This window comes from Doryrhamphus excisus, linkage group LG14 (assembly GCF_037039965.1).
Source record: "Doryrhamphus excisus strain RoL-2023G ecotype Guam linkage group LG14, RoL_Dexc_Guam_v1.1, whole genome shotgun sequence".
NCBI lineage: Eukaryota > Metazoa > Chordata > Actinopteri > Syngnathiformes > Syngnathidae > Doryrhamphus > Doryrhamphus excisus.
The window spans coordinates 19,093,587-19,110,273 of record NC_136370.1 but is presented as its reverse complement, the minus strand read 5'-3'; the positions used below and the strand labels follow the sequence as shown (position 1 = coordinate 19,110,273).

General features: G+C 48.9%; 3 protein-coding genes across 5 annotated transcripts; 1 reads left to right on the top strand and 2 right to left on the bottom strand.

Moving 5' to 3' along the window:
- Positions 1–12: 12 nt before the first annotated feature.
- On the top strand, positions 13–1,987 carry hikeshi (heat shock protein nuclear import factor hikeshi). Of its 2 annotated transcripts, XM_058090895.2 has the most exons (2): positions 14–552; positions 763–1,987. In XM_058090895.2, exons 1-2 carry the CDS (start codon positions 286–288, stop codon positions 874–876), a joined length of 381 nt encoding a protein of 126 aa, XP_057946878.2. In that variant the 5' UTR covers positions 14–285; the 3' UTR covers positions 877–1,987. The 2 variants fall into 2 exon arrangements, with proteins under 2 accessions (XP_057946877.2, XP_057946878.2); XM_058090894.2 differs by having other exon boundaries at positions 13–1,987.
- LOC131140269 (SUN domain-containing protein 3-like) lies at positions 1,368–5,202 on the bottom strand. The gene is made up of 9 exons (XM_058090533.2): positions 5,074–5,202; positions 4,393–4,483; positions 4,125–4,309; positions 4,004–4,056; positions 3,792–3,936; positions 3,603–3,721; positions 3,364–3,537; positions 1,563–1,652; positions 1,368–1,481 (listed from the first exon to the last, which is right to left on the bottom strand). The coding sequence occupies exons 2-9, from the start codon at positions 4,479–4,481 to the stop codon at positions 1,368–1,370; spliced, it is 969 nt and encodes a 322-aa protein (XP_057946516.2). The 5' UTR covers positions 4,482–4,483; positions 5,074–5,202.
- A 371-nt stretch (positions 5,203–5,573) lies between these two features.
- Positions 5,574–16,248, bottom strand: mdga2a (MAM domain containing glycosylphosphatidylinositol anchor 2a). 2 transcript variants are annotated; one of them, XM_078795972.1, is made up of 17 exons: positions 15,275–15,532; positions 13,069–13,208; positions 12,833–13,007; positions 12,238–12,434; positions 10,825–10,957; positions 10,469–10,741; positions 9,957–10,286; positions 9,566–9,871; positions 9,220–9,492; positions 8,866–9,014; positions 8,612–8,789; positions 8,498–8,518; positions 8,261–8,416; positions 6,740–6,883; positions 6,527–6,657; positions 6,296–6,395; positions 5,574–6,228 (listed from the first exon to the last, which is right to left on the bottom strand). In XM_078795972.1, exons 1-17 carry the CDS (start codon positions 15,366–15,368, stop codon positions 6,140–6,142), a joined length of 2,889 nt encoding a protein of 962 aa, XP_078652098.1. In that variant the 5' UTR covers positions 15,369–15,532; the 3' UTR covers positions 5,574–6,139. The 2 variants fall into 2 exon arrangements, with proteins under 2 accessions (XP_078652098.1, XP_057946875.2); XM_058090892.2 differs by lacking the exon at positions 15,275–15,532 and adding an exon at positions 15,679–16,248 and having other exon boundaries at positions 5,578–6,228.
- Between the last annotated feature and the right edge of the window lie 439 nt (positions 16,249–16,687).

Below are 16,687 nucleotides of genomic sequence, written 5' to 3'. Positions count from 1 at the left end.
ACCGTCTGAACTGGAAGCGCTCAGATCAGGACGTGTAGTCGATCGTCGAGCAACAAGGACTGACTATTTAAGCTTCTAGAAGTTTCTACCATCTTCTATTGGCACACAAGCCGTAGTTACAGCTATGGTTACAGGAAGTTATACAGTAGATGTTACTTCTACCGGTTATAGCTAGTTGACAAGACTTCGCCTTCTCCCCGGCAGCGCCATAGAAGGACTACGGCTAGCAGCTAAATCAGGCACTCGAACCGAGGGCGGCTAACGTTTTTTGCTAGGCTAGCCACCATGTTTGGCTGTCTGGTGGCCGGCAGGTTGGTGCAGACGGACGCGGTTCAGGTGGCTTCGGACAAATTCGTGTTCAATCTACCGGAATACGAGAGCGTGAACCATGTGGTGGTGTTCATGCTCGGCACCGTGCCTTTCCCCGCGGGCATGGGCGGAGCGGTCTACTTCTCCTTCCCGGACCCTGCGAGCGGCGGACCGGTGTGGCAGCTTCTCGGCTTCATCGCCAACGACAAGCCCAGTGCCATCTTCAAGATCTCCGGGCTGAAGGTAGGCCAAGGCGGTGCGCACCCCTTCGGGACGATGGCCTCGTCTCCCTCCGTGGCCCAGGTCGGAGTGTCCGTGGAGCCCCTGGAACAGCTGGCCCAGCAGACCCCGGTGTCCGGTGCCGCTGCGTCCACGACGGACACTTTGCGGCTATTTACACAAAAGATGTTGGACAGTTTGTACAACTTTGCGTCTTCCTTCGCCGTCACGCAGGCGCAGATGACACCCAACCCGAGCGAGACCTTCATCCCGTCCAGCTGCATCCTCAAGTGGTACGACAACTTCCACAGACGAATGAACCAGAACCCCAACTTTTGGAAAAATTGACTTTACTTCTTGAAACCACCCAGCATTCAGCAGGAATCACAACTCGATTGCCTTAATTATATCTTGTGTAAAAATATTTTCTATGTAATACCATTCATTCTCCACCGACAAACACAACTGACTGCCTTTATTATATATTATATATTATATAATATCATCATGAGCAAAGTAGCAGCCCCGCGTTGTGCCAAGATAACACTGAATAATATAACCAACATAAAAAAATACATAGTATTGCACATGTTCTCCATAAAGTGCAGCATTGCTTGCAACCTGAACGATGCATGATAAATAAAAATATCATGATAGTAAGTCTCTGAGCCTTTAAAGTGCAAATGGCATTGAGGAAAAAGTGTGGAAGCGTTTGGGTCGCCCACGTGTCCTTCTAGAAGGTCAGCCTCCTAATGATGGACGTCATGTTGAGGTAGTGTTATGGTGCCGCACTAGTCAGCCGTGTGTGGGTGTGCATCAGGTGTGCTGCAGTTCTCGCCTCAGGACGCCAGCCTCCCGTGCACCATGAGGCTGTACAGGCAGGTGTATGCGGGATCACCCCAATTGCTATGGATGCTGAGTGTCAAGTACTTGCTGATGTTGTGGAACTCCTCCTGGTGACACACACACATCCGTACGCATCTATTACACCGGGAGAGGACTGCGAGGTGAAAGGTCGGGTGAGGTATACTCACAGGTATGTTGAAGTTCTGGAGCATGGGTCCGTCTTGGTCGTATTGAAAGGTTCCGAGTTTGATTCCTGTCGCGTCCGGCGTCTCCATACCCTGAGTGGATAATACTGACGGTTAAAGCGAGTTTTTGCTTCTGTGTAGTACTACAGAGAACTTTCAAAGTTCTGCATCCGGATTGAGCGTGCACGGTGCAATTCTCTATGTGGACGCTAGGGGCAGTGATTTTCACATTGATATCAGCCGATGCTTTAAAACGCCCATCAGCATGTCTGCCGTGTGTGGGACTAAGTTTTGCACAAAATCCTCCAAAACTACTTTGGATGAATAGCGCCTCAGTACAGATTTAGCAGCATGCAGACACCATGTAGCACTTTAACAGCAGGAGAAACGTTTGTTGTGTGCGAGGCTGTGTTGGACTACAGATGATGTGCGACCAGTGTGACAAGTGAGCTTTTGAAACGGGTGTTGCACACATTAATATTGTATCTCTTCTGCGGGCATCTGCGTATCAGAAGGCAGCGGATACGGCTGGAGGGACCCAGCAGAGGTGAATAAACCTGCTTTTTATTCAGGTTTTCAATTAATAATGTGAAAAGATGGGAAATAAATGCATTGTGAAATACAAAATGTGATCATTTTCTTCATGTTCTGGTAAAACAAGCATATTGGCTTTTGGGTTGAAATAAGATATGAAAATAAATGTTTCACAAATGAGTAGTCGAGGCCATTTTCATTTTGCAAAAGTAGCTCTCATAAGAAAAAACCTTGCTGACCTCTAATATAGCTTGTAGTACATTTCAACATTTACACTGCATGTATGTGATTGGCAGTGATGGGAATAACGGCATTTACAATAACGTTACTAACGCTGTTACTTTTTTCAGTAACGGGTAATCTAATTAATTAATCTAAAATTGCGTCTTCGGCCAATCGGAGAACTTGGGTGGGCGGGTGTTTAGAGTATTGTCTAAAGCAGGGGTCTCAAACACACGGCCCGTGGGCCAAATGTGACCCGCTGGACACTACTTTGAGGCCCCCGCCTTGATATGAAAGTTTAATGTTAGTTTGATATGGATGCTGTATGGTATCATGTACCCAGAAAAAATTATTACGTTTGATTCATGTTCATGTTAAAGGTTAAATAACTGTTAATAGTTATCCTCCCTATCCGTGTGGAAGTGGTAAGTTTTTGGCTATTTATGTTTAAAGGAAATAACTTGAAGGCTACCGTTTAGGTCGCTAGCTCTCTAGTTTGCGAGTCAGCATGTGTCTCAAGACCCTGCAGTTGCGCAATATGTTGTAAATAAAAAGAGTATAAATGTGACTATAGTCGTGTTTTGTCATGTCTACAGGGCTCTAATAATGCTTTGTTCATTTTAATCTGAAAAAAATAATTTGTCTACCCACCAACTATATGTGGTTTCTTAAGTTTTTATTATTTGCCATTTTATTATTATATTTATATTTATTTATTACAGATTGATTGATTTTCTTTATTCTTTACTCATGGATTATCGGTATCAGCAGCATAAAATCCTGATGAGAACATTGATGGGACACTTACCACTCTTGATAGTCACCATACCGTAAGTAGAAGAAGGGTAGGGCTTACTTGAAAGTAGATGAGCAACCCGTAGTGACCATATGAAAAAAAATGTCATTTTCTGTGTGTAGAATAATAGTAATGGGTTTGGAACAGCACGACACCGTCAATCTTCACACACTCTGGAACTCAGGCCATTTGATACACAGCCCAGGCTTTCAGGCCAACCAGAGAACTTGTTGAACTTCATGACCAACTCACATAGACTGAGAAGACATTGGGGGCATGTGGGATGGAGCCGGTGGGGGAGATTCTCTTCGAGACGTGACCCAGTGTCACATGATGCACCACAGCCGGGTGAGACAGCATGATCGTCAGATTCCCCTCATGACCTGAGAAGGCCCAGCAATGACCCGGGATCAGCTCCGACTTGCCCTACGGGAGCAGAGTTTGGCGGTAAACACGTGACGGAGCAGCCATGTAGCTAGCATGCACGTTACCTCAATGACCACACTTGGCGCCACCGCCTGAGAGAACCTCATCTGAAAGCCGAACACGGACAAGGTTCCAGTTTTGGCCTTGTAGGACTTGGATGTGGCGGCGCACATGACGCTGGCTCCTGCCGCGCAAAACGCACATTGAGCAAAGTACGGCTTAGCGAGCGGTCCCGCGGCGTGCACGACACTCACCCGCTGACTTGAGTGCGAAGTTTGGAACGCTGGCCCACAGAGGCGCCCTGATGTCCTTCTGCTGCTCCCATGCTTTCATACGCGTCATCAGGTCGTTGCACCTTCCAAATGCTTCTTCTGACAGCTCGTTGCTGTGTCCAGAGAACTGGGAGGACGACGAGGTCATTAGTGATGTCATCAGCATAGTCAGCTGAACAGGAAGTGGGTCATACCAAATATGAGGGTGCGAGGAAGCCTGTCATCTGGCGAACGGAGGACTCGCACACTGCAGACAGGAAGTGATAACGCATGAGGTTGCAGGTTAGCGTGTGTGGGGGGGGGGGTCATACGTACAGAGCCACAGGAGCGAGATCAAAATGGTGATCAAGTGTTTGCGTGCAAATCGCAGCATGCTATCGATTCTGGAGACGCCTCTGTCCGTTCTCGCAGGGCCCGCCGAGAGCGGAATCTCGTACTTGACGTTGTCCAAGGCCACTCTGCGAGGAGGGCGGGGAGTCCGGCAGCGAGTCCAGAGCTTCCTGTTTGGGACAGGAAAAGGCGAGGTGAGCGGCGTTGGCGTACTGGCGGCGCTGACGGACGTGGTCAACACACACCTGCTTACCTGTATGGCGTCTCCTTGTACGAGATGACGGGTTGCCCGTTGCTGGTGTAGTAGCCCGACGACTCCAAGCGGGAACTTTTTCTTAACATGACTGGTCATGGACACCAAAGGGTGCGAGTTATTAAACAGTACGAGCGTCTCTTCATGGCACGAGGGACCGCCTCCTACCCTCGTAGCATGTAAAGGACTCGACCAGGTGAGAAAATGACAAACTTATATTATTCAAGTGAGACGTCACCATGGTGATATGACTCAAACATTCCAGTATCAAAACATTCAATAACAATTTCACACATTCCGGATATTCCAATGTGTTTGTAATTCCACATTTTCCGTACAGATTTCAGTGGATTGCTTCAATTTCGAAACAAATAATCTAATTACTACTTAAGATAGATTTCGCTACTCTTTCAAAACAAGAACACGTACAAAAGTTGAAGACCGAACTTGAAAAACTTGTGTATTGACTGGCAAAAGAGCGTATTTAAAATACTAATTTACTCATTTTGTGCATATAAGAGTGCTTAAAAGTATATATATGTGTGATAAAAAGTCAACAAAGAGCTGTATGTGCCCAGGTGACCTGATCCCAAAACCGCAACCTGTTCAGGTACATGTGACGTCATCCAGGCCCCCGCCACTCCCCACTGGCCAGTGTCACGTGGTCCAGCAGCGACAAACCTTAATGGCGGCGCTGCTGTTGTTCCCCTACATGGCGGGGACACGTCATCCACTACGCTTCCCCTTCCGCGACGTCACTTGCCGCCTACTTCTATGAACGTTGTGAGCGGGTATCGCGGGTATCGCGGGTATCGCGGGAGCTTACTCTACGTCTAACCGTGAGGATTCATCCAGAACTACAAAGGCCGCTGACCAGCCAAACATGCCGCGTCATCAGAAGTTTGCGGCGCGTGGCGAGCCCTGTGACGTGTGACGTCATCACTTTGTCTCGCTGGAGTGATCCAGACCGGGGGGACCCCTACATCAACTTACGTGCTTGATCACTCCAAACTACCGATGACACACTAAAGAGCCGCCATTCTGATTCCATGGCGACGAAGGAAGAAGCACGGCGTTGGTAATATACATTATTAATAATAATATCATAGACAGGAAGTCTGTCATTATTCTTTATTTTGACAGTCATGGCTTTATATGGCAGCAACTACTGCATGTCGTTACTTCGTATTTATAGCTTCTGCTAGCTAGTTGCTGCTAGCTAGCTAGCTGCTAACGGTCGTTAATGTGAATATCTTAACATTAGCTTAGCCTTTCTTTAGGCACGATGGAGTCATCAAAATCAGAGTCAAGTTGACAAAAAAGGTTTTATTGTCACGTGGAGGCGGAGCTTGTCGTCAAACATGCTGAAGGAAAAATACACAGGAAGTTCTTCAAGTGTTCCACATCTTGGTCAAAAGGACTTCTAGAACAATCCTGTCTTTTTTTTGTGCTTCTTTAAAAATCAACTCCACACTGTAGAGCCTTTTATTTGGAAAAACACAGTAACAGGCTGCGCTCCTGCACGGCCGCTGTGATGTCCCACTCTTGTTGCTGTGGCGACAACTGACTGCGTTTCCGTTTCCTTCAGGAGCATGAAGGCACTTAATGTCACCTGGTTGCCCAGCCCACTGAGGACGGCGCCCTGTTGTGACATCATTGGTGGGGTGGGGTCAACGTGCAGCTGTGACAGCACTGATTGCGGGAGCGGGAAAGAAGGCGGGCTCAAAGGAGTCTGAGGCCGTGGGGGTCACCTGTGTCGGCCAATCAGAGTCAAGCACAAAGTTATACCCAGCCCCCATAAACAGGGGGAGCAGGGTGGTGCCAGTGACCTCAGGTCTGTGGGACAGAAGAGACAGGGGGATCAACGTCTTCATGATTTGAAGCTGACAAAGTGAGCACTCACTGTTGGGCGGAGGATCTTTGCATTCCCCCTCCTCTATGCTGACATCATCGATGGCGATGTCTCCCTCAATGCCTGCGCCGCGCACGCCCTCCATCACCACCTAGCGCAGACAACACAAGCACGTGACCTTTCGGAAGATCGTGGCTAACATGAGTTAGCATAGCTGTTAGCATACAACACTTTTTAAGTGGTTACAGAATGTGACCAGCTAACTAGTTAGCATAGCTGCACCTGGAAGGCTGCGGTGGGGCGGATGCTGACGGCGGCTCGTCGCCAGTGGTCGCCTTGGTTCCCGCTCAGACTCCACACCGATGCGTCTGATGCCGTCTGACCTTTCTGGCGCAGGAGGACGTTGAGTGCTCCTGCCGTGGTAAACAGGAAGTAGTTGATTCAGAGCATCCGATGAAGGCAACAAAGCCTTCACGGCAACAAGTGCGACCTCACCTATGTGCTTCCCGTACATGTGGTAGTAGAAGGCCAAACAGTAGGTGGCGCCGCTTCTGGGGCCCGTGTTGAAAGAGGGTGACAGGAGGCGGGCCTTGTCGTCCTCCAGTCGCGGCCTGGATGTCTCGATGTACATGTAGAAGCCTGCCAGACGCCATCATGGCATCATATCAGTTAGCACACCAGCAAACACAATTTGGCTCTTATTTGCATTCGGAGTGGAACTTCGGTTTGCGTACACCCCGGTTAGTGTCTTTTTTGGTTAATGTTAACAGAGCCGGCCCAAAGCATAAGTGAACTAAGCACCTGCTTAGGGCCCCGTGACCACTAGGGGGCCCCAAGAGCATCATTCATTTTCTACCGCTTATCCTCACGAGGGTCACCGGGGCGTGCTGGAGCCTATCCCAGCTGTCTTCGTGCGAGAGGCGGGGTACACCCTGGACTGGTGGCCAGCCAATCCCAGGGCACATATAGACAAACAACCATTCACACTCACATTCATACCTATGGACAATTTGGAGTGGCTAATTAACCTAGCATGTTTTTGGAATGTGGGAGGAAACCGTAGTACCCGGAAAAAACCCACGCATGCACGGGGAGAACTCCAGACAGAGATAGCCGAGGGTGGAATTGAACTCGGGTCTCCTAGCTGTGAGGCCTGCGTGCTAACCACTCGATCACCGTGCAGCCTGAAATATTACTTATTATACTTAAATATTCATTCATTCATTCATTTTCTATCGCTTTTCCTCACAAGGGTTGCAGGGGTGCTGGAGCCTACCCCAGCTGTCTACACCCTGGACTGGTGGCCAGCCAATCACAGGGCACATATAGACAAACAACCATTCACACTCACATTCATACCTATTGGAGTGGCCAATTAACCTAGCATGCACAGGGAGAACATGCAAACTCCACACAGAGATAGCCGAGGGTGGAATTGAACTCGGGTCTCCTAGCTGTGAGGTCTGCGCGCTAACCACTCGACTACTGTGCAGCCCCACCCCAAGAGCAATTAACCTAAAAAAAGGGGGCGGGAAAGTATTTTTTCCTGTGTGAGGGCCCCAAAATAAAATTTGGCTTAAGGCCCCATGGAGGCTTGGGCCGGCCCTGGTTAACATTTTTGGCTCTCTGGAACGGATAACCGGGATTTACACTATGTCTTATGGGAAAATGTATTGAGTTCATGTCAGACCTTCTGGAATGGATTAATGATGCTAACCAAGGTTCCACTGTGTTGGGTAATTTTTCATATTTATGACATCATTTACTTGCCAACGCATGCTTTGCCACTTTTGTACAGTAGAAACACACAAATGGAGAGGTCAACGGGTTCACTAAAAAGTGGATTAGCGGGAGAAAGAAAGCTTCCTGTTGATTGGTTGTTGAGCGAATCAAACATGTGACATGTGCGTGATCTTCCAGGAAGAGGAACAAATAAAATGGTGAGTGAGAGATTAAAGTTCTATTATCCTTCATGTCATCTGTCCCAGCTGACATCCTAACATTGCTTTTTTTTACCTTGCTTAGAGCCGCTGTGGTCAGCACTGGGTCCCGTGTTTGGTGTGTATTTGGTGTCACGTGACGCCGCACTGTGACGTGTCCAGTCAAAGTCGTCACTTTTGTCCTGAGAGAAGAGACACAAGGCCTCATCCTCGAAACCACACTGGAACTCCCCTGGACACACACACACACATACATTGTCATCGATGCGGACTAACTCATGAAGAAGTATTTAGGTTCCTCAGGAGGACTCACTGAGGTGTGGATTCACCGGGGCTGTCAGAGAGGAAGACAACACGTGTTAGACTCTCGCCGCAGCGTTCACACACAGATTAAGTCTGCAGGCTGTCGTGTGTGTGTGTGACGTACGGCTGTAGGCGATGATGCGCTCGGTGGCGTCGCCCTCACCGTAGCGGGTGATGGGCGTGAGGCGGACCAGGTACGATTCCGGCTTGACCAATTCAGTCAGGTTGTATGTCAGCAGCTCCCCCTTGTGGATGCTTCCCTCCATGGCGATCTCCTGCTCCCACCAGCGAGACTGTCCCACCTCACACACACACACACACACAAGACGTCCGTACAAGCTCCAACCACTTCCTGAAGAAAGGGTGACATGGCGGCACCTGTCTGATGCCCAGCCTGTAGGCCAGGATGCGGTCCACCCCGCCGGGCTCCATTTGAGTCCACTGCAGCTTGAAGCCGTACGCCTGAGCCTGGTTCTGCCAAAGAGCTCCCTGCGTGTCGTAATAGAATTCTGGAGGGTACGCCTTCCCTGGAGTGTGTGGAGGGGTAGGGGGGGTCAGAGGTCAACCAGCAACCTCGGCTTGAAGCTCCACTTCTTTTGATTGCGTATTCTCCGAATGAAAGTGAAAGTTCCCAACATAATGTTTACACGCTAATGTCACCACTAGCAACACAGAAGCGGAGTCACACACAGGAAGTGGGTTACTACGGCGACTCGGACTCAGGAGACTCACCCGTGACCAGGAAGGTGCAGCGCCCCGCCCCTGCCTCATTGCTGATGTCACACGTGTACTCGCCGTAACCTTCTCGGTTGAGCGCTCGTACGTTGTAGTGCGTGTCATCCTGGTGGTCGTCGAACTGGCCCACGGTCAGAAGGCGGGACCCCAGCTTCCACTCGTAGCGCAGTAGGCGGGCCGGGTGTGCACGGAGCAGGCGGCACGTCAGGCTGAAGGCCCGCCCCAGAGCCTGGCGGACCTCCGAGTAGGGGGGCTCCACCACAGGCGGAACTGCGGCGGGACAACACGGGCGTCACGTGGCGTGGTGTGGCATTGAGTCTGCGTGTATGTGCGCGTTACCCACACTGCACCACCAGCTGGATGAGCGCCTGTCTGGGCTTGACGTTGAAGCCGTTGTATTGGCTGGTCTGGCAGCAGTAAGTCCCGCCCATCTCTCGTGTCACGTTGCCGAGCCTCAGCACGCCGTCGTAGCTTTCCGTCAGGTTGGCCGCGTCGCCCGCGAGAGCCGTGGCCACCTGGCTCTCCTCCAGGCGGGACCACAGGACGATTGGCTTGGGTTTGCCCGACACCAAACACTGCAGCTCCACCGTGTCGCCCTCCTGAGCGACGATGTGAGAACGCCCCCTGGGGACGCTGAGCTCGGGAGGAACTGCAGCCGCATACAGGAAGTCAAGAACCGTAATCGGTGCCAATCAAGTGGGATCCTGTGACCTCCCCTCAAGCCCCTCCCTCACCTGTGGTGGAAGAGATGTTGACATCGATGCTGATCTCCGGACTTCCCCCGTCCCTCAGCGACGCCACGCACGTGTACGTGCCAAAGTCTGTGAACTTGAGGTCGATGATATCGAGGTTGGTTATGCCGGGCGACACCTCGGCGTCCGTGTGGGTGATGACCATCCGCTCCGAGCTCCTCAGTGGCCGCCCGTTCTTCAGCCAGCCAAATTGCAGCTCCTCGGGGGGCGTGGCCTCCACTTGGCAACTGATCTTCACCTCTCGCCCGATCTGGATGTTGTCGTCGTTGTGGTACGGGTCTGGCGTGATCCAGAAGCGTGCTTTGCGAAGCCCTGCACGTGTTTAAGACATCCACGTCGTTAGCATTGACTAGCATAACAACACTCAAGCTGATCACATGACCAAAAAGCCTCTGACATCCCCACAGCTCCTCCCGCTAGTCCACGGTGCCACCACAACCAGACTGCCGGCTAACAAACAAGCTAATATTCGCTAAGCAGCACCTCAGCCGCACCTCTGACCAGAATGTTTGCAGACTTCCTGGCTGCATTTCCAACGTTGTTGGACGCCACGCAACTGTAAGGGCCGCCGTCCTCAACGGTGACGGTGGGAATAGTCAGCGTGCCGCCCTTCGTCACGCTTCTCTTTGGTAGATCTTCTCCCCCGGGCCTCACCCAAGTCAGCGTGGGAGGAGGGGTCCCGCTGGACGCCACACACACCAGCGTGACTGTCTCCCCCGGGTTCACCACCAGGGGGTCGTCCAGGAGGAGCTTAACGGAGGGAGGGGCTGGTGGGGAAAACAAACAAACCAGCAATGACCTCGTGCACGTTGTGCACGTTGTGCACGTTGGCTAGAATCCACATGCCCACCTGTCCTGTTGTTCAGACTAAAGTGTGCACTCTTGTCGGCGATGGCGCACACGTTCCTGACCGAGGCGATGCAAGTGTAGTTGGCGTAGTCTTGAGGACGAAGGTTCTTCAGCTTCAGGATCTTTGTCTCACCCTGAAACGAGCACACACGCGCACACACATTCTTTTTAAATATTACTATTAATATTACAACCAAAAGTATATGGGTTACAACTTGGTCTTCTCAACCCACAGTTTTGGTTCTGGAGCCAAGCCCCCTGAGAAACCGGAGAAGGACCCTGGTTCAGTAAGTTGAGCCTGTTTCTGGAGAACTTTGGCCTCTGCCAAGGCTCCCCTTTGCCCCCCAGTTTGGGGGCCATAGCATCTCCTCTCTGCTATTCACAGATGATGTGGTCCTGCTGGTCCATCAACATTTTGGGGGGGCTGAAATCCTCCTAAATAATTTGATATTTTTAATGGATTTTTAATTTTTTTTTAATTGATGTAAAAATAAATCTCTTGACAAATGTTCTTAAGTCCCCCTAAATAAATTGATATTTTTTATTTTTTTACAAAAAAATCTCTTGACAAATTTCATATAATAGGGACCCCCCTAAAATGTTTTAAGTCCCCCTAAATAATTTGAAGCCCCCCTAAAATGTTAAGTCCCCCTGAATAATTAGATTTTTTTTTAAATTTTAACAAAAAAAATCTCTTGATAAATTTCATATAATAGGGCCCTCTAAAATGTTCTTAAGCCCCCCTAAATAATTTGAAGCCCCCCTAAAATGTTAAGTCCCCCTGAATAATTAGATTTTTAAAATTTTTTTTAACAAAAAAAAATCTCTTGACAAATTTTATATAATAGGACAAAAGCGGGCGAATAAGCAAGCCAATAATCAGGCTAATACTAGCCTACTACTACTACTAGTAGTAGTAGTAGTAGTAATCAGAAGAAGAATGATGATAGTAATAATAATAGGCTCATTAATAATATAATGATTATTATATAATTGATGACTGTCCACTGGACAGAATGGTTCCAGAGCTTGAGCAGCGGTTTTGCAGTATAGATTGTGTGTACTTGTGTACATTTAATGGTGGCCTAAAACTATTGAGTATCTCTACTAAATCTGTCCAAAATTGGGAAGGTTATATCCCGCTTCTTCTTATTTGGTTTTTGGATTTTTGAATTGAACGTCTACTACATTCATTCATATCCTGTGCATCTCCAGGGGGCTAACCCCCCCTTTCCTCAGTACCTAGTGACGCTGTGGATGAGTGTAAAGCTTCCGAGATGATTTGAACGGTTTGGATTTGTTTTCCTATTAGTCCATGTAACTTTTCATCCTGCCCGTCAGTCTCTAGTTGAGCCGTGCTGGCAGCAGAGGATGTGAGTGGCCGTGGCGTGTCGAACGAGGCGGACTCACCCACCTGTGTGAAAAAGGGTTCATAGATGTCCACGCCGGCGTCTACACCCTGCGATAGGATCTCTCGGCCTCGCCGCCATGTGTAGTGCACGGGGGGGTTGGAGGTGGCGACGCAGCGCAGGAAGACGGTTCTCTCAAAGTAGAAGAGCTCCTTGGCATCGCCCACGCTCTGGTGCACCGTGATCAGCGGGTCATCCAGAACTGACGGAGAAGAGTCACAGGAGGCATGAGAGCCGCCTGAGGACTAACCCCCCCAAGGCGGAGGGGCTTGGTAAGTCATTGAAATGGCTTAAGCACAAAAGAAATGAACAGTTCGATCAAAATTGTAAAATTGCATGCAGAGTACAAGAAATTCTTACATGTTGGCAGGTCTGCACGAATATATTCACCGTACCCACCCCACTATTTGAGAATCAGCGGTGTAAGAGGATGACAAGCTGTCATGTAAAGGGGACTCTGACTGACCAATCAGCTTTCTGCACAAGGTATTTACATTTGTGATGTCATTGTTAAGACATAAAGCTGACGTCCACTCTAGTGGGGACGCGTAGAGCCAGTGTGGACACCACGACATGCAGAAAGTGTGCGTGTGTCCTCACAGTAGACGTCCACTCGTATGGAGCGAATGGCCGGCGATCCCATTCCGTTGTCTGCCTTGCAGTAGTAGCGCCCTCCCTGGTGGCGATCAATGTTTTCAATCTTCAAAGTTTCGTTGTGCGGCGAAGACTCGCCTTGGCGCTCCGAAGCGCCACCTGCCGTTTTAGTCCAACGTACCTACGCGACAGGAAGTGATTAAGTTGGTAGTAGGAAACACTTGAGGTCCAAGAGTGTTAACCTGAGGGCGGGGGTGTCCAGTGACCAGACAGAGTACTTCCAGCGTTTCTCCTTCTCGGATGGTGTAAACACGCTCATTGTGTCGCTCCTCCTCCACGTTGCAGGCCGGGCCGGAGTGCACGATGCGAACAGTAGGTGGCGCTGTGGAAGACAAAACATTAACAAAATAAAAGCTCTAGCATTGTTTCCAGTGTTTGTGCAGTGAGTTCTCTTGTTGCCACGGCAACACAATGCACAATATATCACCATGGCAATCTTTAAATACTTTGAATGAATGAAAGGTCAAAAGGTTTACAAAAACTTTACACATATCCAAGTAATTGTGTACCCAGTGGCGTCATTAGGCCTATTTTAGGGGGTCTTCAGGCCACCTGAAATTTTATATTTTTATTGATTTTGTTTCACAAAAAATATGACAAATTTCATATAATAGGGTCCCCCTAAAATGTTCTTAAGCCCCTGTAAATAATTTGATATTTTTTATTTTATTTTTATTTTTTTTACAAAAACAGCTCTGACAAATTTCATATAATAGGGCTCCCCTAAATGTTCTTAAACCCCCCTAAATAGTTTTATATTTGTTTATTTTTATTTTTACAAAAATCTCTGACAATTTTCATATAATAGGGCTCCCCTAAAATGTTCTTAACATTCCCTAAATAATTTTATATTTTTTATTGATTTTTTAATTTTTTTAAACAAAAAAATCTCTGACAAATTTCATATACTAGGACAAAAGCAGGCTAATAAGCAAGCCAATAAGCAGGCTAATACTAGCCTACTAGCAGTAGTAATAATCAGAAGAAGAATAATGATAGTAATAATAATAATAGGCTAATTAATAATAAAATAATGATTGTCCTCAGAACCTAGAGACGCCCCTGGGTGTACCTAAAACACATAATGCCAATGTTGGCCCCTAACTACTAATAATAACAAACAATAATTATATATGATAATAATAATCATAATAATGCTGTGCATGAATCATCTGAAGAAGAAGATGAGGTAAAAAAAAAAGCAGGGGAGGGGCTTTGGGAGGCTGTCCTACTTTTTCTTTTCTATTTTTAGATTTTGATTTTTTTTTGTGTGCTCTCCAATGACTGCTGATGTCATCAAATACACACACAGGCACCACACACACACACACACACACACACACAGAGGTGTGAGGGCTGTGTTGATGACAATCCAGCACGTTAGGAACAGTGTGAGGTCTGATTAAGCTCATTAGAGTCGGTGCTTCCTGTGTGGTTGTGTTACATAAAGTGTCTCCGCTGCAGGCAGTCAGTCAGTGGGCCGGACTAAAATAACTGCTCACGTTCGATTGGCTGGCAGCGCCACACTCACGTGCATAAGTAATGAGGCCAACTGAATGATGAATGGAGACCACCTGACGACGCCGTGACCTCACAGACACACACACACACACACACACACGATGATTTTTTTTTAAAGTCCATAGCGTCAACTGTCACTGTCCAATCACAGGACCCGAGGGTGGAGCCAGCTGACTGTGGTTGCTTAGCAACACATTATTTTAAAATCTCACTTCCTGGTACGTGCACGAGGAGGAGACGGAGAATATCATCTCTGTCAGGCTGTCTGTCTTAGCAGCGATGTTGAAGTCCTACGCTGTTGCGAGGGCCAATCAGAGCAGACTTTACTGCTGGTGTCACAAAGAACAAGAAACGCTTGACTCACGCTGGCGTCGTTTCATCTGTTGATGCTGCAGGACCTTTTGTCTGACTCACGTGTGTCCGTGTGTGTGTGTGTGTGTGTGCGAGAGAGAGAGATAAGGCTTCTTTTGATTGCCTCCATGAAGCTAATCAACTAGCCGGCAGAAAAGAGGGAACAGGAAACAGGAAGCACATAGCGAAAGTACTCTTTGGGGGGGTGTGGCTGGCTAACAGCGCATGCTGCTGAGTTGACTCCACCCCCTCTCACTGAGATGAACTCTTATTAGCATTAGCATGTATTACATATGTTAATCTTGTCCGGAAGTCCAGGTGAGGTGTGTTAAGAAGCGGTTACAATGCCATCTACTGTACAGAGTTGGAATGACACGCTACATGTGTGGTTATGAGGGCCAACAGGTAAATCTTTTGTACGTATGTTGATTGGTGAGTTTGATGTCTAGTCACAAAAAGGTCAAAGGTCACATGGTGGCATGGCGGATGTGATGATGAAAAAGAGGACGTACTCACATGCACAGCAGTGGTGCACAAGGCCACGAAGTGCACAGATGTTACTGCCTAATCCCACGACCACACACACACACACCATGATGTAAGAGGCCATGTAATCCAGGTAGTCACGTGACTCGAAACAGGAAGTGATCCTAACAATGACCTGCCCCTGTCTTGTCCTGAGGGGCGAGCGACAATCACACGTGCACACAACGCTTCCAGGTGTGATACGACAGGTGACCTTGACGACGTGATACACCGGAACGTTCACCCGACAGGAAGTGTGCCCTCACCACTCAGGTCATGTGACCCGACGGCCATGTTGGAGGCTTTCCCACCGCATGAGGGGGCATCTACCTGTTGTTTCCGTCACGCACGCGAGCTGCCAATCACGACAAGGTCACACCACACAACGTGCTTACCGTACACGCCCTGACCGCGCACGCCGTGCACGAAGCCGCTCACGAGCCACACGAGCGCCAGCAGCGGGCCCATCTTCACATCTTCCCCCCGGAACCAGCTCATGTGTCCGGAATCCCTCCGCGTGCACGGTCCGGCCCAATGACGGAGCCTCACGCAAACATCCGAGCGTGTTCCCGCCAGCAGCCCCCCCACACACGGCGGTCAGGTGCTTCTGCTCATCCCGCAGCTCGGCTTGGCTGGGGTGGGGGGGCGTAGGGGGACACCGTGAGCAGAGGCGGTGCTTCAAGCGGTTCTCCTTGATGCTGACATTGGACTTGACGTCAAGAACCGCCGCTCACAAACTCGAACGTCCCCGCTGACCCTACAACCGCGTCCTCCGAGGCCGGTAGGCTCCGTGTCACGAGCTCCGTGTCCGGTCCATGCTAGGCCTAAAGAGGCGGTGTCGGTTCCGGTCCGGTTGTCAGGGGCTCGCCGACAGGCCGGTGATGGACGAGGACAGTCGGCCCGAGGATGAAGATGGACCAGCAGTCCGCTGGATGGTACCGGTGAGACGTCAGTGACAGAACAAAGTTCAACGCAGTGGGCAACGACTCTACTTCCGGTGTAGATTTTCAAAATAAACCAAAGCTAGTGTTTTCATCAAATAATGGCTAAAATACACAGCTACGCTTTGCTTTTATTGTTTCGGGTCCCTTGTAGTTGCTTTATGGATGATGGCAAGATTAAATATCATTTTCTATAGCGTGTATATTTTGTCATTGCAAAATTGTAGCCACTACTTAAACGTTAAGTTTTAATGATGGAACTTTATTCTCTTAGTTATCACATTTTTTTTTACATATACATATATATATAACACACACACAGTATACTGCATATGGTGATGAAGTCTCTATACTGCCACCTGATGGACTGCACTGTTTCCATGGTAACACTGAGTAAGGAGAAAATCGTCAATTCGTTTGTGTGTGTGTGTGTGTGGGGGGGGTACTTGCAACATCCTCCCAC

Excerpts from the sequence above, each read along its gene's own strand:
- hikeshi (XM_058090894.2), top strand. The coding sequence starts at position 286 with ATGTTTGGCTGTCTGGTGGCCGGCAGGTTGGTGCAGACGGACGCGGTT.
- LOC131140269 (XM_058090533.2), bottom strand. The coding sequence starts at position 4,481 with ATGTTAAGAAAAAGTTCCCGCTTGGAGTCGTCGGGCTACTACACCAGC. Across the intron at positions 3,722-3,791 it reads CTTCGCACTCAAGTCAGCGG|GAGCCAGCGTCATGTGCGCC; the intron begins GTGAGTGTCGTG and ends TTTGCGCGGCAG. Across the intron at positions 1,653-3,363 it reads CCAATGTCTTCTCAGTCTAT|GGTATGGAGACGCCGGACGC; the intron begins GTGAGTTGGTCA and ends TTATCCACTCAG.
- mdga2a (XM_058090892.2), bottom strand. The coding sequence starts at position 15,781 with ATGAGCTGGTTCCGGGGGGAAGATGTGAAGATGGGCCCGCTGCTGGCG. Across the intron at positions 10,287-10,468 it reads TGCAAACATTCTGGTCAGAG|GGCTTCGCAAAGCACGCTTC; the intron begins GTGCGGCTGAGG and ends AAACACGTGCAG. Across the intron at positions 8,790-8,865 it reads ACAGGCTGGGCATCAGACAG|GTGGGACAGTCTCGCTGGTG; the intron begins GTGCCGCCATGT and ends TGTGTGTGTGAG.